At 61.9% G+C, this 21,966-nt stretch overlaps 2 protein-coding genes and 1 long non-coding RNA gene across 5 annotated transcripts; all 3 read left to right on the forward strand.

The window, feature by feature from the left end:
• Positions 1 to 1,455: 1,455 nt before the first annotated feature.
• On the forward strand, positions 1,456 to 11,527 carry LOC146420362 (Fc receptor-like protein 3). 3 transcript variants are annotated; one of them, XM_085048387.1, is made up of 8 exons: positions 1,456 to 1,526; positions 2,296 to 2,529; positions 2,761 to 3,024; positions 4,414 to 4,710; positions 4,795 to 4,878; positions 5,241 to 5,262; positions 5,351 to 5,430; positions 5,517 to 6,400. In XM_085048387.1, the coding sequence occupies exons 1-8, from the start codon at positions 1,496 to 1,498 to the stop codon at positions 5,624 to 5,626; spliced, it is 1,122 nt and encodes a 373-aa protein (XP_084904513.1). In that variant the 5' UTR covers positions 1,456 to 1,495; the 3' UTR covers positions 5,627 to 6,400. The 3 variants fall into 3 exon arrangements, 2 of the variants coding, with proteins under 2 accessions (XP_084904513.1, XP_084904512.1); XM_085048386.1 differs by lacking the exons at positions 2,761 to 3,024; positions 4,414 to 4,710; positions 4,795 to 4,878; ... (1 more) ...; positions 5,351 to 5,430; positions 5,517 to 6,400 and adding an exon at positions 10,318 to 11,527; XR_014849184.1 differs by lacking the exons at positions 1,456 to 1,526; positions 2,296 to 2,529; positions 2,761 to 3,024; positions 4,414 to 4,710; positions 4,795 to 4,878 and having other exon boundaries at positions 4,885 to 5,262; positions 5,505 to 5,600.
• LOC146420363 (Fc receptor-like protein 2) lies at positions 3,080 to 4,301 on the forward strand (the record flags this gene model as incomplete). The annotated part of the gene is made up of 2 exons (XM_085048370.1): positions 3,080 to 3,392; positions 4,024 to 4,301. Coding segments are annotated over 2 exons (591 nt in total), but the record flags the coding sequence as incomplete, so codon positions are not given.
• Positions 11,528 to 15,712: 4,185 nt separating the features above from the next.
• LOC146420364 (uncharacterized) lies at positions 15,713 to 16,785 on the forward strand. The gene is made up of 3 exons (XR_014849200.1): positions 15,713 to 16,097; positions 16,344 to 16,610; positions 16,697 to 16,785. It is a non-coding gene; the product is annotated as an uncharacterized LOC146420364 (long non-coding RNA).
• Positions 16,786 to 21,966: the final 5,181 nt, after the last annotated feature.

Genomic DNA, 21,966 nt, shown 5'->3' on the forward strand with positions numbered 1-21,966 from the left:
TCCAACATTTTTTAATGTTAGAGAGTCAAGGCATCACTTTATTTTCTGGCCAGGATTTTGTTCTGGCCAGGATGTGCCACAGAAATAATTTCATCCCCACCTAGGGGTAAAAGGCGAACAAAACCCCTGATTAAAAGATTTTTAAACTGGTATATTTTCCAACAAGGGATCCATGGGTGTCACCACCAGGGCCAGGGCGTTCAGGGGTCCAGGGGTTCCAGGGGTTTTGGGGGTACAGGAGTGTCACCACCAATGCCAGGGGACTCAGCGGCCTTGGGGGCTCCAGGGGTGTCACTGCCAGGGTCAGGGGGTCACAGGGATCAAGGGTCCAGGGGTTTTGGGGTCCATTAGCCTCGTGGTCATTCCCAGAGGTCTCAAATCCAGGGCTGGAGGTTCACAGGAATCAGGGGTCATGGGGTGATGGGCAGAGGTGGCACTGTCACTGTCACTGTCACTGTCACTGTCATTGCCACTGACTCCTCCCACGGGGACATCCCCGAGCTCATGACTCCTCCACTGTGGTGTCACTACGGGGGGGACAGGGATAGGGACAAGAACAGGGACAAGGACAGGGACACCTCCCGGGCTGTGTCACACCCTCCCCACCACCAGAGCTGTCCCCAGTGTCTCACCAAGGACAGCCCCCCTAAGACAGACTCCCCAGGGCTGTGTCACTCCCAAGGGAGGTCCCTCCCAGGTGGAAAAAAGGGGAAATACAGAAAGGAAAAAGCCCCAAATTTGGAGTGGCAAGAGGTTTGGGGAACCCCAGAAAAAGGGGGGGGTCAGCAGCAGGGCCCTGCCAGCTCAGCTGGAGGAAATTTTCTGTCATAGTCCTGGGGAGTGGACATGGGAACAGGGGGACAATGGTCCTTGGGATCCCCCACCGAGGGGGACCTCCATTCCTGGACCCCCAATTCCCTGAGCCCCCCACTCCTGGGACACACCATTGTCCCTGCTGTGTCCCCACAGTGTCATACCATGTCCCTACCCTGTCGCACCATGTCCCGGCATGTCCCTCATGTGTACTCATCATGTCTTCCCATGTCACCCTATGTCCCCCCATGTCCCCACTGTGTCCCCACAATGTCACATCATGTCCCCACCATGTCCCACCCTGTCCCTGCTGTGTCCCGCCTTCACTCCCATGTCCCTGCTGTGTCCCCACAGTGTCACACCATGTCCCTACCCTGTCCCAGTATGTCCCAGTATGTCCCCACCATCACCCCCACGTCCCTGCTGTGTACCCACATGTTCCACCATGTTCCTGCTGTGTCCCCACAGTGTCCCTCCACGTTCCCACCGTATCCCACCATGTCCCATCATGTCCCACCATGTCCCCACCCTGCTGCCACCCAGCCCCCACCCTGTGCCACCAACACATGGGGACAAGATGTAAATTCTCTTCCTTCCTCTTTGTCTCAAGAGCCACGACGCTGGGGACAGGTGGCCCTGGCAGTGTGTGTGACAGCCAGCCTGGCTCGCTGGGGACACCAGGATGGCTGGGAAGGTGACACTGCTCCTGTGGGGTGAGTGAGGCACAGACTGGTGGGGAGGGGACATGGGGGGCCAGCGGGGTCCCCTGATGTCCCCAAGGCCAGCAGAGCCAGTGGGGGACAAAGGCAGTGGCCCTCCAGTGTGACCAGGGCTCTGGGGACAGGGACTGGGGGACAGGGATGTGGGGAGTGGCACCATGGGGCTGGGGCAGCTGTGGGGACAGGGACTGGGGACAGGGATGCAGAGATAAGGAGACGAGGGGACAAGCACGGTGTGGATGTGGCTGTGGGGACAGGGGCTGTGCCAGGGCTGGTGAGGGTGACCTGTGCCAGCCCAGGGTGGCCATGGTGTCCCCATGCCCAGGGTGGTCCCAGTGTCCCCATTTCCGGGATGGTCACACTGTCCCCATGTCTGGGATGTAGCCATGTCCGCCTCCAGCCCGAAGTGGCCGCAGTGTCCCCGAGGCCTCCGTGTCGCATGGATGTGGCATGTGGGTGGCTGTGACACAGACATGTCCCCTGGGAGCCTCTCCAGCCCTGCTGGGGACAGTCCCCGAGCACATTCCCACCAGAACTGGTGTCCCCATGGGGACAGCTCGGGGACAGCCCCACACACAGTGTCCGCGTGTGTCGCTGTCCCTGCGCTGTCACCCCCACCCAGACCCTCTCCCATCTCCCTTCCAGCCCAGACCCTCAGTCTTGCTGGTGAGTCCTCGGGGGATGCCATGTCCCTGCCCCCTGTCCCCAGTCCTGCAGTGGCTCTGGCAGGCTGGTGTCCCCTGGTGTCCCCTGTCACCCGCAGGTGCCCAGACCACCCAGATCCTCGTGGATCCCCCCTGGACACCAGCGGTGCTGTGGGACAGAGTGACACTGAGCTGCCAGGGCTTGGGGACATCCGGTGACACCACCTGGTACAAGGATGGGAAGCTCTGGTTGAAAAAGGATAGACTCCATCAACTCTATGTCACCAGGAGTGGCACCTATGAGTGTCACCAACCCAGCACAGGACTCAGCCCCACTGTGACTGTCCTAAAAGGTGAGGGAGTTTTGTGTCCCCAGCCCGGCACCTGCAGGGTCCCCGAGGGTTCTGGGTGAGCTCTGCTTCTTGGGTCACACCCCTCATTTGACCAGAACCTGTCCCCTGCACATGGGGACATCCCAGAGCATCCCCGTGTAAGGGGATCTCCTGTTGAATTTGGGGACCCCTGGGGCACTCCTGGTGCCATCAGGAACCCCCCAGTGTGACGTGTCCTTACTCGTCCCCCAGACTCATTGGTGCTGCAGGTGCCAGCGTGGGCGCTGCTGGAGGGGGACACAGTGACACTGCGCTGTCGGGGCTCGGGGGACAAAGTGGTCACTGGGGTGCAATTCTACTGTGATGGGAACAATCTGAGGGGGCGTCTCGATGGGACCGAGCTGTCCCTGTCCCACTTGAAGGAGAACGACACCGGCGGCTACCACTGCATGGGTTGGGTGAAAAACTGGAAGTCGAAGTGGGAGCGGTCGAAGGTGGTGACAGTTACAGTGCATGGTGAGCACCCCAAAACCCCATAGCCCCACAGCCTGTCCCCAGCACACTCGGGGTCACTACCTTCTCTCCCATCTCCTTCCCAGAGCTCTTCTCGGTGCCGGTGCTGGAGCTGGAGGGTCCCCCCGAGCCCACCGAGGGGTCCCCCCTGAATCTCAGCTGCCTCAGCACCCCGAGCCCCCTGCAGCCCCGAGCCCCCCTCCTGCACCTCTTCTACCGGGACGGGCAGTTGCTGGGGGGCCCGCAGGGGTCCCCGCAGCTCCTGCTGCCCGCCGTGGGGGTCTCCCACTCGGGCAGTTACAGCTGCGAGGTGCGCTCCGAGGGGGGAGCCGTGCGGAAGAGCAGCGCCCGGCTCCGCATCACGGTGCGCAGTGAGTGCGGGGATGGGCACGGCATCCCCCACAGCCTCCCCGGGTACCCCAGCCCTGCCCGTGTCCCCCCAGCCCTCCCTGACACCTTTCCCGGCTCCCCCCAGCCCTTCACAGGTCTCTCCCCAGATCACACCCACCATGCCCCGGGTCTCCCCATTCTTCCCCAGCATCCCCCTTGGGTCTGCTCAGCCCCACCTGGAGACCTTCATCCCTTCCCTGGTTCCTTCCTGGGTCTCCCAATCCTTTCTCGGGTCCCATCCCGGCTTCCCCACCCGTGTCTGGGTACCCCTATCCCTCTCTGGCAACCTCCCCGGGTCCCCTCCCTCCCACTCTGAGGTCCCCCCATGGTCCCCAGGTCCCCACATCCCCGTCTGGTTCCCCACAGCCCTCCCTGGAGTTCCCCCATCCCTCTCCATGTGTCTCTGCCCAGAATTCCCCATCCTCACTGGGGTCTCTTCCCAGGTTCCGCCCCATTTCTGTGCCCCCTTCTCCCTCCCTGGGGTCCTCCCACCCCTCTCTGACCCTCCCCGTGTCACTCCCTGTCCCCATATCCCTCCCTGTCCCCTGCTGTCCCCTGCTCTCCCCTGGTGTCCCCAGTCCATCACTGTCCCCTGCTGTCCCCTTCTCACAGGGATCCCAGTATCAGGGGTGTCCTTGTCAGCACAGCCACCCAATGGACAGGTGGCACTTGGTGACAGCCTGGTGCTGAGCTGTGCGGTGGCCGCGGGGACAGGTCCTCTGTCCTTCTCCTGGCACCGGGAGGGCTCAGGGGCACTGCTGGGCACTGGCCCCCACCTGGAGCTGAGCCACGTTGGGGACAAGGACAGTGGCCACTACCAGTGCCGGGTCAGCGATGGGGACAGCATGGTTGAAAGTGACCCATTGATTGTCACGGTCCTGGGTGAGTGAGACCCTTGGGCTGGGAAGGATCCCACCCATGATATTGTCATCCCCCCATCCCCTCCCCCCACACCTGATGCCATCCCCTCCCCCACCCTCAGCCCCGTCTCTGTCCCCGCAGTGCCCGTGGCCAATGCCACCATCACCCCTGGCCCCCCGGCACTCCAGGTGCACACAGGTGACCCCGTGACCCTGTGCTGCTCGGTGCAGGTGGGCTCAGCACCTGTCACCTTCAGCTGGCTACGCGACGGGCAGGAGGTGGCCCAGAGTCCCCTCCTGGAGCTTGGGGACATCAATGTGGGACATTCTGGCACCTACCAGTGCGTGGCCACCAACCAGCTGGATGAGCACCGCATGTTCCAGGCTCTCAGCCCAGAGCTGGACCTGGAGGTGACACCGCGGACACACTGGGGCACAGGTGGGGTCATATGGAGTCACTCTGGGGGTTCAGGACCCCTGGGATGACAGGTGACCCCAATGTGTCTCTGTCTCTTTTCTGCAGTGGCCGCAGGGGTTGGTGGTTCCCTGTTGTTTCTGGTTCTGCTACTGGCTGTCATCTTGGCCTGGCACCGGTGGTACCACCTGGGTGGGTGACAATGGGGTCATGGGGGTCTCTGGGAGCTGTAGGACTTGGGGGTCTATAGCCTGACTTGGGGTGCGGTTGAGACTCCCAGTGACCTTGGCTGGGTTCCTGTTGGGTTTAGGGAGGTGCTGGAAGGTCGGGCAGGGATGTTGGGGGTTCTTTCAGGGGTTCTGGGGGAGTTTGGAGGGCTTTGAGGTTTTGAACCTGAGTTGGCTGGGGACACTGGGGGAGTTCATGAATTCTGGGGGGCTTCAGCAATGCTTGGAGGTCCCGGGGGGAAGTGAAAGTCCTGTCAGTGTTCAGAATTCCTGAGTGTGGTCATGGCCCTGGGACCCCACAGTCACCCCTCACTCTTTCCTTTGCAGCTGCCAGGAAGCACCAGGAAATGTGAGTTGGGGGCTCCAGCCATGACCCCCCTATTTCCCCCAGCCCCACAGTTCTCCATCTCCTCCCACACACCCCCTTATCCCAGCAGGGTCCCCCCGGAGCCCCCAGCCCCCCTAGAGGAGGAGGAGGTGCTGTACAGCCATGTTGTGATCACCAAGCAGACAGGCAGTGAGTACGGGGTGGGAGGTGACAGTGACACGTCACCCACAGGTGTCACTCCCTACCTTGGTCCTCCCAACCAGTGTCTCTTTCAGGGTCCCCCAGCGTCACCCCACCCCAGGACCCCCAGGTGACCTATGCAGAGCTGCCGAGATCCCATGGGCAACGGCGGGAATCCAGTGACATCTATGAGAATGTGCTGTGACACTGGGGGGATCCGGGGGGACCCTGGGAGCACTGGGGGACACTGGGGGCACTGGGGATCCCCACCCATGGGCACCAACACCTCTGTGTGCTTCCCCTATAAACCAGGGGCTGCTGCCAGCCCCCCCCCAGGTGAGGCACAAAAGGCAAAAATCCCAAAGAGCTGAGAGAAGAACAATTTCCTGCAAACAGCAATGACAGTAGAAAACCAACAGCAACAAGATTCAGAATCAAAAGGGTCACAAAAGGAATGATTTCCAGGGAAAGCCCCAACAAGGAACAAACCCCACACGCTGCCCCCAGCATGATTCCCCCACCAGGAGGAACCTGGCAGGGCTCTGGACCTTCATTGCTTTGATGGCCAAAGCAGCCTTCAGGAGGCTCGGGATTCTCTTCTCCTCTGTCTCCAAACCCTCCTCTGCTGTGTTCCCCCACACTATGATGTCACCAAGGCACTGTGGGTGTTCCAGAGTCTCCCCCTGTCTCGGTTTGAAAGACAGGTGTCTGCTAAGAGAGGTTGAACCCTCCCTTAGGACAGACAATGTGATCTCCCCTCCCTCCGAATTATTTTAATTTTGAAAATCAAGGGATTTCAGGCAAAGGTATGGGAAAAGGAATATCGGTTCATTACTAGCATCTATAAACAAGCAGTAACAATAATAGCAACCACAACTAGAACCAGAAACCAATGGCAGATGACTTTTGAGCTGCCGAGCCTTTTCCCATGTGGTGTAATCATGGTCACAAGCAGCAGGGGTGCTGTTGAGCTCCCGGCCAGGCAGGGCAGGTGTGATGACTCCTGAGCGGCTGCAGGTGGTGCTGTGCCGCAGGGTCAGGTCAGCCTCACACAGCTGGTAATGGCAGAAGAGGCTGAGAAAGCAGGCAGGGCAGCAAACAGCTCAGAGCGACGAGCAGGGCGGCAGGGGCAGGAGCTGGCTCTCCCCGGCTAGCCAGCGAGGTAGCAAGAGCTCTGCAGTCACAGCAGACACGGCAGTCTTGTGCGGCAGAGCGGGGAGGGCAGCAGGGACAGCTGGACCCCCCAGCAACTGCTGCGAAAAAATGCAGCCGGGGAAAAGCGCGCTTCCCAGTGGGAAAGAGGTTAAATCTAAGCTCACCCAGCCAAGAGGAGAAAGGCAGAGCACAGCTGGATTTTCCTGTGGTCGCAGCCAGAAGCAAAGAGCAGCCTCTCCTCTCGGTGTCCAGACGACCAGAGTGCCAGTTCCAATGGCCAGTTCCTGCCTTACCCTGCCCTGCCCAAGCACAGCCTTTTGTCTCTTACAAAAGAGTTGATGGCTCTAATCACCCAGCTATTTGTTGCTTAGTAACAGGAATGGAGAAAAAAATCTCAAGGCTCCCCAACCTCTGACACCCCCTTCTCCAGGGCAGTTGGGATCAATCCATGGCACAGGGTGAGGTGTCAGAGACAGGAACAGTTTGATGTCTGGAGACAATTTGGAACACCAGTGTGTGATAGGGGGTTGGTCAGGCCTTACGTTGGGTGTGACAGGGCCGTGTGTGTCCATCAGTCTGTCAGCCATGGCACACTGGGGACAGTGTGATGCTCTGTCCAACCCAACTCCTGAGTGGCCAAGTTAGCGGAAGTCCCACCTGGGGGGAGGGCCCATGTTGGCCCAGGGGCTTAAAAGGCAGAGCATGAAGTGGTCACATGTCTGACCCTGCTTTCTCTTGGAGTGTCTGTTCCATCCACACTGGAGCCCTGGATTTGGGAGCTGTCTTGGTTTAAAAGACAAATGTCTGCCAAGGAGGGTGGGAATATTCCTGGAATGGAAAGAAGATGCCTCGCTCCAAATTATTATAACTTCAAAAATTACAGGGCTTCCAGGCCTAACTGTAGAAAAAAGAATAATGATTCTTTATTAGAAAATAAAGAGAACAGAAGAGATCAAACAACACAATAACAGAAGCTTCCAACCTGCTCAGAGCTGTTTTTCATATTTGGTGTCAATATGACCACGACCAGCAGGGGGCGCTGAAGGGATCGCTCAGGCCAGCAGGGGGCGCTGCAGGGATCGCTCAGGCCAGCAGGGGGCGCTGCAGGGATTGCTCAGGCCAGCAGGGGGCGCTGCAATCCAAGCCGGATCCCCTCGGCAGCCATTGCAGCCTCGGGCAGAGCAAAGAGGGGAAATCGCTCCTTTTGCAATCTCTCAGCACCAATCAGTCCCGGCAGCTCCACCGGCAGTGGGCAGAAGCGGTGAAGGCTGCAGCTCTGATCACAGTGCCGAGGGGCAGCACAGCAGTGTCCTGGCCAGACACACACCCTGTGCAACACACACACACTGCTCTCCCCGATCCCGAATGGAAGGAAGGAAGCACCCACCCCCCAGCTGATTTTCAGCTCCACAACAGCAGCTCTCATGGCATTACGGCACAATTCCCAAAACCCACAGCCTTTCAGTCCCTTTCCCTCAGTGTCCAATTCTCTAGTCCAGCAGTGACAGCCCCTGATGACACCCAGGAGCAGAATTAGGAGCAGGAGGGTCCTGACAGCACCCAGGGCCACCGCTGGGGACAGAAGGGGTCACAGCAGGGTCACCTGTCACCGTGGGGATCCTGCAATCCCCCATGACCCCGTATGAGCCCACCTGTGCCCCAGTGTCCCCGCAGTGTCACCTCCAGGGCCAGCTCTGGGCTGAGCGCCCGGAACATGCGGTGCCTGTCCAGCTGGTTGGTGGCCACGCACTGGTATGTGCCAGAATGTCCCACATCGATGTCCCCAAGCTCAAGGGGGGGACCTTGATGATGCCCAGTCTGTTGGGTAGGGGCTGTGGGGCATTGGGGTGTGATCTGTGGGGTTCTGGCTGTTCACTGTCACCATCGCTGTCACCGGCACTGACTCCTCCCACGGTGACAGCCCCGAGCTCACGCAGTCCCCGCTCTGCTGGCAGCAGCGGCAGAGGGCAGGGACAGGACCCCCCCGGGCTGTGTCACTCGGCAGGGCAGCTCCGCCCCCGAAACAAGAAAGGGAAATGAAGAGAGGAAAGAGCCCCAGGCTGGGGTGGGGGAAGGACAAGGGAATCCCCTAAAGGGGGGGCAGGGTCAGCAGGGCAGTCCCAGCTCAACTGGAGGGACTTTTCCGTCTCAGACCCGGGGAGGGGCTGAGAGGACAGGAGTGACAATGGTCCCTTTGGACCCCCACCCTTGGCCCCCCTGCCCATTCCCCAGGACCCCAATCTCCTGTGATTGCCCTCCCAGGAAACCTCTGCTTCTTCAGCCGCTATTCCCGTGGGATCCCTTTTCCCTAACCCTATTCCTGGGACACCCCAATTCCCTGGGACACCCCAATTCCCTGGGACACCCATCCTTGGCTCCCCAGGTCCTCTGAGCCCCCACTCCTGGGTCTCCCATGTCCCCACTGTGTCCTAGCATGTCCCAGCATATCCTTGCTATGTTGCCACCATGTCCCCATCATGTGCTCAGCCTGTCACCAACCCTGCCCCCACCAAGGGCCACCTACATGTGGGGACAAGATGTGACCTCACTTCCTTCTGCTCTGGCTGAAGAGCCACCACCCGGGGACAGGTGGCCCTGGCAGTGTGTGACAGCCAGCCTGGATGGCTGGGGACACTGGGATGGCCAGGAAGATGGCACTGTTCCTGTGGGGTGAGTGCCCTGGGCACGGGCCTGATGCCCCAGGGATGGCCCTGGCAATGCAGCGAGCGGTGGGGACGGGGCACAGGGGGGCAGCAGGGTCCTCTGAGGTCCCCAATGCCACCAGAGCCAGTCTGTGGGGGTGAACACTGGTGTGACTGGGGTTGTGAGGTGGCTGTGGGGACAGGAAGAATGAGTCAGGAATGGGGGGACTGGGATGTTGTGACAAGAGCAAGGGACAGGAGTCTTGGCACTGGAACGTGGGGAGGCGTCATGGGGCTGGGGCAGGTGTGGGCACAGGGACAGGGGGACAGGGACAATGGGGCAAGCACCATGCAGATGGGCCATGGGGTGGTGGGGGTCGCCTATGCCAGCTGAGGGTGGCTGAGGTGTCCCCTCCCCCAATATCTCTGTGTGTTCCCACAGGGATAGTTTGGGGACAGCTCCCACACCCGCTCCACTAGGTGCCACTGTCCTCATGGTGCCACCCCCACCCAGCCCTGTCCCTTGTCCCTTCCAGCCCAGACCCTCAGCCTCGCTGGTGAGTCCTCGGGGGATGCCATGTCTCCACCCTGCTGTCCCCAGCCCCATGGTGGCCCTGGCAGGCTGGTGTCCCCTGTCACCTGCAGGTGCCCAGACCAGCCAGCTCCTCGTGCATCCCCCCTGGACACCAGCAGTGCTGTGGGACAGAGTGACACTGACCTGCCAGGGCACGGGGACATCCAGTGACACCACCTGGTACAAGGATGGGAAGCGTTGGTGGAAAAAGGAGGGACTCCACCAATTCCATGTCACCGAGATTGGCACCTCCATGTGTTACCGACCTGGCACGGGACTCAGCCCCACCGTGACTGTTGTAAACGGTGAGGGAGGTTTGTGTCCCCAGCTTGGCACCCGAAGACTCTGGGTGAGCTCTGCATCCTGGGTCACACCCCTCGTGTGACCAGAGCCTGTTCCCTGCACATGGGGATGTCACAGAGCATCCCAGTGTAAGGGGACATCCTGTGGGATTTGGGGACACCTGGGACACTCCCGGTGCCATCAGGAACCCCCCAGTGTGATGTGTCCTTACTCGTCCCCCAGACTCATTGGTGCTGCAGGTTCCAGCACAGGTGCTGCTGGAGGGGGACATGGTGACACTGTGCTGTCGGGGCTCGGGGGACAAATCAGTCACTGGGGTGCAATTCTACCATGACTGGAATGATCTGAGGGGGCCTCTCGATGGGACCGAGCTGTCCCTGTCCCCCTTGACGGTGAATGACACTGGTGGCTACCACTGCATGGGTTGGGTGAAAAACTGGAATTCGTGGTGGCAGCTGTCGAAGGTGGTGACAGTGACAGTGCATGGTGAGCACCCCAAAACCCCACAGCCCCACAGCCTCTCCCCAGCACACTCGGGATCACTACCGTCCACTCCCATCTCCTTCCCAGAGCTCTTCCCGGTGCCGGTGCTGGAGCTGGAGGGTTCCCCTGAGCCCACCGAGGGGTCCCCTCTGAATCTCAGCTGCCTCAGCACCCCCAGCCCCCTGCGGCCCCGAGCCCCCCTCCTGCACCTCTTCTACCGGGACGGGCAGTTGCTGGGGGGCCCGCAGGTGTCCCCGCAGCTCCTGCTGCCCGCCGTGGGGGTCTCCCACTCGGGCAGTTACAGCTGCGAGGTGCGCTCCAAGGGGGGGGCCGTGCGGAAGAGCAGCGCCCGGCTCCGCGTCACGGTGCGCAGTGAGTGCGGGGATGGGCACGGCAACCCCACAGCCTCCCCGGGTACCCCAGCCCTGCCTGGGTGTCCCCATGACTACTCGGGTCACTTCATATCTTTCTGTGTCCTTTCCCAGTCCCCTCACCCTTCACCGGATCCTCTCTCCCCTTCTTGGGTCCACCCACCTGCCTCTGAGGTTCCCCCATGCTCCCCTGGTCCTCGAGCAACACCCTCTGGGTCCCCAGACACCTCCCAGGGTCCCCCCATCGCTCTCCAGACGTCCATTCCCTGATTCCCCCCCATCACTCCCTTGGGTCCCTTCCATCACTTTCTAAGCCTAGCCCATATCTGCCTCACTGGGGTCCTCCCACTTCTCTCTGATGCCCCTTCCCCAAGTCATTCACTGTCCCCTGGTGTCCCCATCCTGCAGGGGTCCCACTCTCAGGGGTGTCCATGTCAGCACAGCCCCCCGGGGGACAGGTGGCACTGGGTGACAGCCTGGTGCTGAGCTGTGCAGTGGCCACGGGGACAGGTCCCCTGTCCTTCTCCTGGCACCGGGAGGGCTCGGGAACACTGCTGGGCACTGGTCCCCGCCTGGAGCTGCGCCACATTGCGGTCAATGACCACTACCAGTGGCCACTACCAGTGTCGGGCCAGCAACGGGGACAGCATGGCCGAGAGCCCCACTCTGAATGTCACCGTCCTGGGTGAGTGGGGCACTGGGGTTGGGGGAGATCCCACTAACCACATCCCCAATTCCACCCTTCCCACCCATCTGCCCCATTGCCCCCCTCCCCCCACACCTGATGCCAGCCCCTCCCCCACCCTCAACCCCGTCTCTGTCCCCGCAGTGCCCGTGGCCAATGCCACCATCACCCCTGGCCCCCCAGCACTCCAGGTGCACGCAGGTGACCCCGTGACCCTGCGCTGCTCGGTGCAGGTGGGCTCAGCACCTGTCACCTTCATCTGGCTACGCGATTGGCAGGAGGTGGCCCAGGGTCCCCTCCTGGAGCTTGGGGACATCGATGTGGGACATTCTGGCACCTACCAGTGCAAGGCCACAAACCAGCTGGATGAGCACCATGTGTTCCGGGCGCTCAGCCCAGAGCTGGCCCTGGAGGTGACACCGCAGGGACACTGGGGCACAGGTGGGGTCATACGGGGTCACGAGGAGTTGAGCACTCCCGGGGTTCTGCATGACCTCAGTGTCCCCCTGTGTCCCCAGCAGTGGCTGTGAACGTCGGCAGGACCCTCCTGTACCTGGTGCTGCTCCTGGCTGTCATCGGGGGCTGTCACTGGTGGCACAGCCTGGGTGGGTGACAGTGGGGGATTTGGGGGTCCTGGAGTGAGGGGAAACCCCCAGAGTGTGGGGAGAGATGGGGCAGCACCCAGAGCTCCTGAGCTGGGGGAAACAGAGCCCCCAGTGACCTTGGCTGGGGGTCCTGGGGGGGTTGGAGGGTCATCCTTAGATGTTGGGGGATCTTTCAGGGATCCTATGTGAGTTTGGGAGTTTACTCTCCCTGCCGGGCTTGGGGCTCAGAGGCTCAGGGGGTCGGGAGCACTGGGGACACTGCAGTCGTGCAGAACTTCATGGGGTTCAGGTGTTCCTGGGGTCCAGGGGGGAATCAGTGTCCTGTGGGAATCGGGGCTGCAGTGGGGATTTGGGGATCTCGTGGGTGGTTGGAGTTCCCGAGGTCCTAGGAAGGTTCAGGGGTCTCGGGGACCCCTCAGTCACCTCCTCCCCTTTTCCCTGCACCCTCCAGGAAGTCCCAGGACAAGTGAGGGGGGCTCCGGCCATGACTGCCCTTTCCCCTCTCCCCAGACCCCCTCAGAAACCCCTGATTCCCGCAGGGCCCCCCCGGAGCGCCCGGAGGAGGGGGAGGTGCTGGACACCCCCATGGAGGGCACCGAGAGGGCAGGGGGTGAGTACGGCAGGGGACAGGGACAGGGACAGCGACAGCGACAGGGACAGGGACACATCACACCCATGGCTGTCACCTCCACGAGGGTCCCCACAACCGGTGTCTCTCGCAGGGTCCCCAGGGCGTTCCCCCGTCACTGTCCCCCCTCGGGATCCACAAGTGACCAACGCGGAGCTGTCGGGACCCTGCGAGGGACAGCAGGACCCGAGTGCCACCTACGAGAATGGGCTATGACACTGGGGAGACTGAGGGACAGTGGCAGCACTGAGGGACATCGAGTCTCCACACAGGTCACTTACTCCACTCCACAGTACCCAAAGAGGCTGCCCATTCCCCACTGCCCGGGGGGCACAGGACCGTTTTCTCTCTTATTGGACCCAAAACTCAGCTTTTTGATTAAAGCGGAGAAATGGGGTTTGTTTGTTCTGCTCTGTCTGTTCAGCTCGGGAAGGAGGAGGGTCCAGGTCAGGTTGTGAGCAGATCCTTGAGGGATTTGCAGGATATGTGGGGCTCTCTCAGTCCCCTGAGGAGGGTGAAAAAATGATCAATTGCGGCATTTCCAGACTGGTTCACTCGCAGCTGCACCGAGAGCCCCGAGAGCCCCGGGACGGAGCCGGGGACAGCCTGAGGTGTCCCCCGAGCCCAGCCCAGCCCCGCCGCAGCCCTGCCCGGTGCCCCCCGGTGCCCAAAGCCCCGCAGCCGGCGCTCCCCGAGCGGCTCTGAGCCCCGCAGCTGCTGCGGAGCCGCGGCCGGGCTCAGCCCTGGGGCGGGCGGGGGGCGCCGGGAGGGAGGGAGCGGGAGGCTGGGGGAGAGCAGGGAGCCCGGCAGGAGCCGCCGGGCCTGCGGGAGCGGAGTGCTGGGCTCGGTCACCGGGGCAGGTGGCGCTGCCATGGCGCTGCGAGTGGCGCGACTGTCCCGGGCTGCAGCAGCGACGGTGGCCATGTGTCCGGAGCGGCTGGGACAGCGTGTCCGGAGCCACTGTCACCACATGTCGGGATAGACTGTTGCTATGGCAACGCCCCCAACAGCTCCGGCACTCGGGGGTGCCCTGCAATGGGCGGAGGGAGGAGCAGAGCACCCCAGAATTGGGAAAGGCAAATCCAAGGGATGGCAGCGATGGAATTGCAGCAGCCAAGAGGAGCCAGAGGCTGCGAGAGGAACAACCCTGCAGGCAGCGAGCGCAGGGAGGAAGGAGGGGAACGAGGGGCTCCGGGTGCCTGAGTGGAGATTCCTTGGAGCCCGTGGTGTCCCCGGGGAGCAGAGACCTCCCTGCAGCCCTGCAGGAGCCCCCGGTGCAGTAGGGGATGCCTGAAGGGTGCTGTGAGCCCTTGTGAAACCCACGTTGGAGAAGTGCCTGAGAGGGGAATGTGTGTTTAAGGTGTGTTTCACTTCTCATTCTTCAGCTCTGATTCGATGGTTGATAAATTCAATTTTCTTTCTTCTGCTGCCGGAAAGGGAAGTGAGAGTGTTGGGGGCACAGCTGGACACTCCCATCCCCCACAGCCCCCCAATCCTTCCTGAGCTCCCTTCTTCCCCTCCTCAGGGTATCCCCAGTTCCTTCCCTGCTCTGGAGCTCCCTGAGATCCCTGAGACAGGAACTGGGGCAGTGTGAAATTGAGGGGAAAAGGGAAGAAATGGAAATAAAGAGAGGAAAAAGCGCCTGGGTGGGGGAGGGGGCACAGAGCCAGAGACCCTCGGAATCCCCCTGGGGTGACCCCCAGGCTATGAGGAGCCCGAGGGGGCTGTGCTGGGCCCTGGGTCACCCCAACATCTGAGGCACCCAGTGCAGGAGCTGTGACCCACATGCCCACCCAGCCACTGCCCATCCCTGGGATCCCCATTGCCCTGGGAACCCAACCATGGCACCCCCATTCCCTATGTCCCCCCAGCCTGGGACTGCCATTGCCCAGGGTCTCCATGGCCCAGGACCCCCATTGCCGAGGAGCCCCCTCCCCTTGATTCCATCCCCTGCACCCTCCCTTCCCCCAGGACCCCCATTGCTCTGGGACCTCACTCTTTTGCTCTCCTGAGCTCCTGTGTCCCAAATCTTCGAGCTCCCATGTCCCACCATGTCCCCAGCCTGTCCCACCATGTCCCCAGCCTGTCCCACCATGTCCCCAGCCTGTCCCCGCCCTGTCACCAGCTTGTGGCCAGCCTGTCCCCACCCTGCCCCCACCATGTGTCAAACACCTACGGGTGCAAGATGTGACCTCGCTTCCTTCCCCTTCGGCCCAAGAGCCACCAACAGGGACAAGTGGCCCCGGCAGTGTGTGACAGCCAGCCTGGATGGCCGGGGACAGCGGGATGGCCGGGAAGGTGGCACTGCTGCTGTGGGGTGAGTGCCCTGGGCACAGGGGTGACAGCCCAGGGATGGCCCTGGTGAGGCAGAGAGCGGTGGGGAGGGGGCACAGGGGCTGCAGGGTCCCCTGAGGTCCCCAGTGCCAGCAGAGCCAGTCCGTGGGGGTGACCAGGGTTGTGGGGTGGCCGTGGGGACAGGAGAGAGGGAACAGAAAGGTGGGGACAGTATTGGGGGACACAGGTGTGGGGAGGGACCATGGGGCTGGGGCGGGTGTGGGGACAGGGGCAGGGACACAGGGGTGCAGGGACAGGGGAACAAGGGGACAAGGGGACAAGGACCGTCTGGATGGGATATGGGGACAGGTGCTGTGGGCTGGTGTGGGTGGCCTGTGCTTTCACAGGGTGGCCGCGGTGTCCCCATTTCCGGATTATCCACACTGTCCCCATGTCCGGCCTGAGTACGGGGTGGCCGTGGTGTTCCTGTCCCCAACACATCCGTGCCACTCTGTCCTCACGGGGACCGTTTGGGGACAATGCCACGCTACATCTCCTGCGTGTTGCTGTCCCCGAGGTGCCACCCCCACCCAGCCCTCTCCCTTCTCCCTTCCAGCCCAGACCCTCAGCCTCGTTGGTGAGTACCCAAGGGATGCCATGTCCCTGCCCTGCTGTCCCCAGCCCTGTGCTGGCCCTGGCAGGCTGGTGTCCCCTGTCACCCGCAGGTGCCCAGACCACCCAGCTCCTTGTGGATCCCCCCTGGACACCACCGGTGCTGTGGGACAGAGTGATGCTGATCTGCCAGGGTTTGGGGACATCCGGTGTCACCACCTGGTACAAGGATGGTCAGCGCTGGTGGCAGAATGCAACTGACCACTTGATTGTCTATCAGAGTGGCACCTATAGTTGTCACCAACCCGGCACTGGGCTCAGCCCCTCCGTGAGCGTCGTAGATGGTGAGGGGAATTTGGTGTCCCCAGCCTGGCACCTGCAGGGACCCCGAGGGCTCTGGGTGAGCTCTGCCTCCTGGGTCACCCGTTGGTATGACGAGAGCCTGTCCCCTGCACACGGGGACATCGCAGAGTATCCCAGTGCGAGGGGAACCTGTTGGAATCGCTGACCCCTGGTGCCCCTTTGGGGTGTGACACAATAGGGGGTCCCATCGGGACATGCCGGTGTGATGTGTCCCCACTTGTCCCCAGACTGGCTGGTGCTGCAGGTGCCAGCGCGGCCGCTGCTGGAGGGGGACACGGTGACACTGCGCTGCCGGGGCTGGGAGAACAAGCCTGTCACCTCGGTGTCCTTCTACCTCGAGAAGGAGGAACTGGGATGGGCCGTCAGAGGGACCGAGCTGTCCCTGTCCCTCCTGCAGCTGAAGCACAGTGGCAGCTACCGTTGCAGGGGCTGGGTGAGCTTCGGAACGTCGCCGGGGTTGGTGGAGTAGAAGTCGGTGACAGTGACAGTGCACGGTGAGCACCGCAAAGCCCCGACAGCCCCACAGTCTCTCCCCAGCACACTCGCGGTCATCATCCTCATCCCCCCATCTCCTTCCCAGAGCTCTTCTCAGTGCCGGTGCTGGAGCTGGAGGGTCCCCCCGAGCCCACTGAGGGGTCCCCCCTGAATCTCAGCTGCCTCAGCACCCCCAGCCCCCTGCGGCCCCGAGCCCCCCTCCTGCACCTCTTCTACCGGGACGGGCAGTTGCTGGGGGGCCCGCAGGGGTCCCCGCAGCTCCTGCTGCCCGCCGTGGGGGTCTCCCACTCGGACAGTTACAGCTGCGAGGTGCGCTCCGAGGGGGGGGCCGTGCGGAAGAGCAGCGCCCGGCTCCGCGTCACGGTGCGCAGTGAGTGCGGGGATGGGCACGGCAACCCGAACAGTCTCCCAGGGTACCCCAGACACAACTGGGGACCCCCATCACTGCCCGGAGACCTCCAGCCCTCGCTGACCCCTTCCCGGGTCTCCCCATCACTGCCCGGGTCTCCTCATCCCTTCCTGGGTTCCTCCCCGGATCCTTCCATCCTTGCCCGGCTCCCCCATATCCCCTGCTCTGGTCCCCTCTTCCCTCCCTGAGCCCACCCACCCCTCTCTCAGGTGCCCCCACTGCCCTCAGGTCCCACCAGCACCGTCTGGGTCCCCAAACTCCTCCCTGCTGTCCCTTCCCTCTCCATGTGTCCCAGCCCTGAATCTCCCATCCCTCCCTGGGGTCCCTTTCTAAGCCTCCCTCCATTTCTGGGCCCCCCTCTTCCTCACTGGGATCCCCCCACCCCTCTCTGACCCTCCCCTCACTGTCCCTCACTGTCCCCTGCTGTCCCCTCCCACAGGGATCCCAGAATCAGGGGTGTCCCTGTCAGCACAGCCCCCCGGGGGACAGGTGGCACTGGGTGACAGCCTGGTGCTGAGCTGTGCAGTGGCTGCAGGGACAGGTCCTCTGTCCTTCTCCTGGCACTGGGAGGGCTTGGGGACACCACTAGCCACTGGTCCCCGCCTGGAGTTGCTCAGTGTTGGCGACAATGACAGTGGCCGATACTGGTGCCAAGTCAGCAATGGGGACAGTGTGGCTGAGAGTGACCCATTGATGGTCACCGTCCTGGGTGAGAGTGACCCTCGGGCTGGGGGTGACCCCAAACTCGGCATCCCCAATCCCACCCATCCCATCCTCATTGCCCCACAGCTGGTGCAGCTCCCTCAGCCCCGTCTCTGTCCCCGCAGTGCCCGTGGCCAATGCCACCATCACCCCTGGCCCCCCGGCACTCCAGGTGCACACAGGTGACCCCGTGACCCTGCGCTGCTCGGTGCAGGTAGGCTCAGCACCTGTCACCTTCACCTGGCTGCATGATGGGCAGGAGGTGGCCCAGGGTCCCCTCCTGGAGCTTGGGGACATCGATGTGGGACATTCTGGCACCTACCAGTGCATGGCCACCAACCAGCTGGATGGGCACCGCGTGTTCCATGTGCTCAGCCCAGAGCTGGCCCTGGAGGTGACACCGTGGGGACACTGGGGCACAGGTGGGGTCACACGGGGTCACTGGGGAGTTGAGGACTCCTGGGGTTCCGGGTGATCTCAGTGTCCCCCTGTGTCCCCAGCAGTGGCTGTGAATGTCGGCAGGACCCTCCTGTACCTGGTGCTGCTCCTGGCTGTCATCGGGGGCTGTCACTGGTGGCACCGCCCGGGTGGGTGACAATGGGGGGTTTGGGGGTCCTGGAGTGAGGGGAAACCCCGAGAGGTTGGGGAGAGATGGGGCAGCACCCAGAGCTCCTGAGCTGGGGGAAACAGAGCCCCCAGTGACCTTGGCTGGGGGTCCTGGGTGGTGTTGGAGGGTCATCCTGGAATGTTGGGGGATCTTTCAGGGATCCTATGTGAGTTTGGGAGTTTACTCTCCCTGCCGGGCTTGGGGCTCAGAGGCTCAGGGGGTCGGGAGCACTGGGGACACTGTGGTGCTGCAGAACTTCATGGGGTTCAGGTGTTCCTGGGGTCCAGGGGGGAATCAATGTCCGGTGGGAATCGGGGCTGCAGTGGGGATTTGGGGATCCCGTGGGTGGTTGCTTGGAGCTCCCGAGGTTACAGGAAGTTTCAGGGGTCTCGGGGACCCCTCAGTCACCTCGTCCCCTTTTCCCTGCACCCTCCAGGAAGTCCCAGGACAGGTGAGGGGGGCTCCGGCCATGACTGCCCTTTCCCCTCTCCCCAGACCCCCTCAGACACCCCTGATTCCCGCAGGGCCCCCCCGTTGCCCCCGGAGGAGGGGGAGGTGCTGGACACCCCCATGGAGGGCACCGAGAGGGCAGGGGGTGAGTACGGGAGGGGACAGGGACAGGGACAGCGACAGCGACAGGGACAGCGACAGGGACAGCGACACGTCACCCACGGCTGTCACCCCCACGAGGGTCCCCACAACTGGTGTCTCTCGCAGGGTCCCCAGGGCGTTCCCCCGTCACTGTCCCCCCTCGGGATCCACAAGTGACCAACGCGGAGCTGTCGGGACCCTGCGAGGGACAGCAGGACCCGAGTGCCACCTACGAGAATGTGCTGTGACACTGGGGAGACTGAGGGACACTGGCGGCACTGAGGGACATCGAGTCTCCCCACAGGTCACTTATTCCACAGTACCCAAAGAAGCTGCCCGTTCCCCACTGCCGGGGGGCACAGGACCCTTTTCCCTCTTACTGCACTCAAAGTGCAGCTTTTTCATTAAAGCGAAGAAATGGGGTTTGTTTGTTCTGCTCTGTCTGTTAAGCTCGGAAAGGAGGAGGGTCCAGGTCAGGTTGTGAGCAGATCCTTGAGGGATTTGCAGGATATGTGGGGCTCTCTCAGTCCCCTGAGGAGGGTGAAAAAATGATCAATTGCGACATTTCCAGACTGGTTCCCCCGCAGCTGCACCGAGAGCCCCGAGAGCCCCGGGACGGAGCCGGGGACAGCCTGAGGTGTCCCCCGAGCCCAGCCCAGCCCCGCCGCAGCCCTGCCCGGTGCCCCCCGGTGCCCAAAGCCCCGCAGCCGGCGCTCCCCGAGCGGCTCTGAGCCCCGCAGCTGCTGCGGAGCCTCGGCCGGGCTCAGCCCTGGGGCGGGCGGGGGGCGCCGGGAGGGAGGGAGCGGGAGGCTGGGGGAGAGCAGGGAGCCCGGCAGGAGCCGCCGGGCCTGCGGGAGCGGAGTGCTGGGCTCGGTCACCGGGGCAGGTGGCGCTGCCATGGCGCTGCGAGTGGCGCGACTGTCCCGGGCTGCGGCAGCGACGGTGGCCATGTGTCCGGAGCGGCTGGGACAGCGTGTCCGGAGCCACTGTCGCCATGTGTCGGGACCGACTGTTGCTATGGCAACGCCCCCAACAGCTCCGGCACTCGGGGGTGTCCTGGAATGGGCGGAGGGAGGAGCAGAGCACCCCAGAATTGGGAAAGGCAAATCCAAGGGATGGCAGCGATGGAATTGCAGCAGCCAAGAGGAGCCAGAGGCTGCGAGAGGAACAACCCTGCAGGCAGCGAGCGCAGGGAGGAAGGAGGGGAACGAGGGGCTCCGGGTGCCTGAGTGGAGATTCCCTGGAGCTCGTGGGGATCCCCAGGGAGCAGAGACCTCTCTGCAGCCCTGCAGGATCCCCCGGTGCAGTAGGGGATGCCTGAAGGGGGCTGTGAGCCCGTGGGAAGCCCCCACTGGAGCAGTGCCTGAGAGGTGTTTCACTTCTCATTTTTCAGCTCTGATGTGATTGATGTTAAATTCAATTAACTTCCCCCAGTCGAGTCCATTTTGCCCATGGCAGTGCTCAGGGACTGAGCCCTCCCTGCCCTTCTCTCAGTACCCAACTGGGTAGGGTTTGTCATCCCCAGGATGTGTCTCTCTCATAACACAGACCCCACAGGACAGGACTCTCCTGGATGTGCTGCCTCCAGGGCAGAACCCAACCCCCATCTGACTCTCAGTGTAAATGGCCTCTTCCTTCTGCAGCAAGAATGAGAAAGTGAAAGTGTTGGGGAGGGACTGCCAGACACCCCCATCCCCCATAGCCCCCCTCATCTCTCCCTGCAGCCCTCACACTCCCCTTCCCCTCCCTTGGGTACCCCCAACCCGTTCCATGCTATGGTGCTGCCTGGGTTCATCGAGGCACAAACCTCGGGGCCAAGGGGCATGAAAGTGAAAGTTAGGAAAGTAAGGAAGGAAATGGGAATATGTTGGAAGTTAGGATTTTTCCTTTTGTTTTCTTTCTCTTAGGGAATTTTGTCCCGTTTCATTGCTAAGAGACAATAATGATCGGTATTTAAGAGAGACAAAAGATATACCCATGGTGGTGGGGAGAGGAGAGCACCTGGCCGCACCGCTTTTACCTGAGGGCTTTCTCTCGGAGTGGCAGAGCTCCCATGAGACTTGAGCCAGGGATAGGGGGCTGAACGCTGCTTCTAGCTCACTGTTGCTCTCTGGGCATTGGAGTGGATGGTGGAGCTGCTGTTTCCTGCCAACAGGATTCTCTGAGACTGCTGGAGCCCAGCTCTGTACTACCTCTTCCTTACTGTGGGTGAGGCATTGTTTGTAAGAGCAGCAGTTGAACTGGGACCTTATTAACACCAAATTCTGCTGGGAAGGAATTTTACCATCGACTCCAGTGTCCCATGGGAAAACCCGGGACTCTGACCCCCTTCCCCCCTCCTAGAGCACGGGTTTCCCTGGCTGTGTCAAGCAGCTGCTACGGAGGAGCCTGGCTGTGGCTGCCTAGCTCTGCTGCTTTTCTGCCATTGCCTTGGGCTTTTTCTGTTGTGCTGTAACCCCACACCCCCTGCCTGCTGGGACACACCGTGGCTCCTGCCACAGTTGCGGATTTTGTGCCACTTCTTGCTTGCTACCCCGGGCGTGCCAGCCCCTGCTGCCCCAGCTGCTGGTCTGAGGTTCCTGGTACAGCCCATTCCATAATCCAGCCTGCTCCATCATCCAGCCCATTCCATCATCCAGCCCATTCCATCATCCAGACCATTCTATCATCCAGCCCATTCTACCATCCAGCCCGCCCTCCATTACCATGTGAGAGAGAGACGTGGCTGAACCCATGCCACAGCTCCCCCTGCAGCCGTGGGGGAATCATTGCACCTGCCCTGCCTGGCTGGAAGCCAACAGTGTCCCTGCCGGCTGTGACTGGCAACAAACTGCACCAAAGGGGAGAGTCCTTGACAGCTAAGAGAATGCTATTACTTGTTTCTGGCTTTGTTTGTTGTTGCTGCTCCTGTTGTTGTTTGTTTGTCTTTTTATAAACACTAGTAAAGAACTGTTACTCCTTTTCCCATATCTTTGCCTGAAAGACCCTTAATTTCAAAGTTAAAACAATTTGGAGGGAAAGGGTGTCATATTCTCCCCATCAAGGG

Source organism: Lichenostomus cassidix, unplaced genomic scaffold (assembly GCF_008360975.1).
Source record: "Lichenostomus cassidix isolate B80296 unplaced genomic scaffold, HeHo_3.0 HiC_scaffold_852, whole genome shotgun sequence".
NCBI classification, from domain to species: domain Eukaryota; kingdom Metazoa; phylum Chordata; class Aves; order Passeriformes; family Meliphagidae; genus Lichenostomus; species Lichenostomus cassidix.

What these genes read in the sequence shown, in the direction of transcription:
- LOC146420362 (XM_085048386.1), top strand. Translation starts at nt 1,496, where the DNA reads ATGGCTGGGAAGGTGACACTGCTCCTGTGGG. An exon ending in GGTGACACTGCTCCTGTGGG is followed by an intron (nt 1,527 to 2,295) that starts GTGAGTGAGGCA and finishes TGTCACCCGCAG; the next exon opens with GTGCCCAGACCACCCAGATC. An exon ending in CACTGTGACTGTCCTAAAAG is followed by an intron (nt 2,530 to 10,317) that starts GTGAGGGAGTTT and finishes CTCGTCCCCCAG; the next exon opens with ACTCATTGGTGCTGCAGGTT.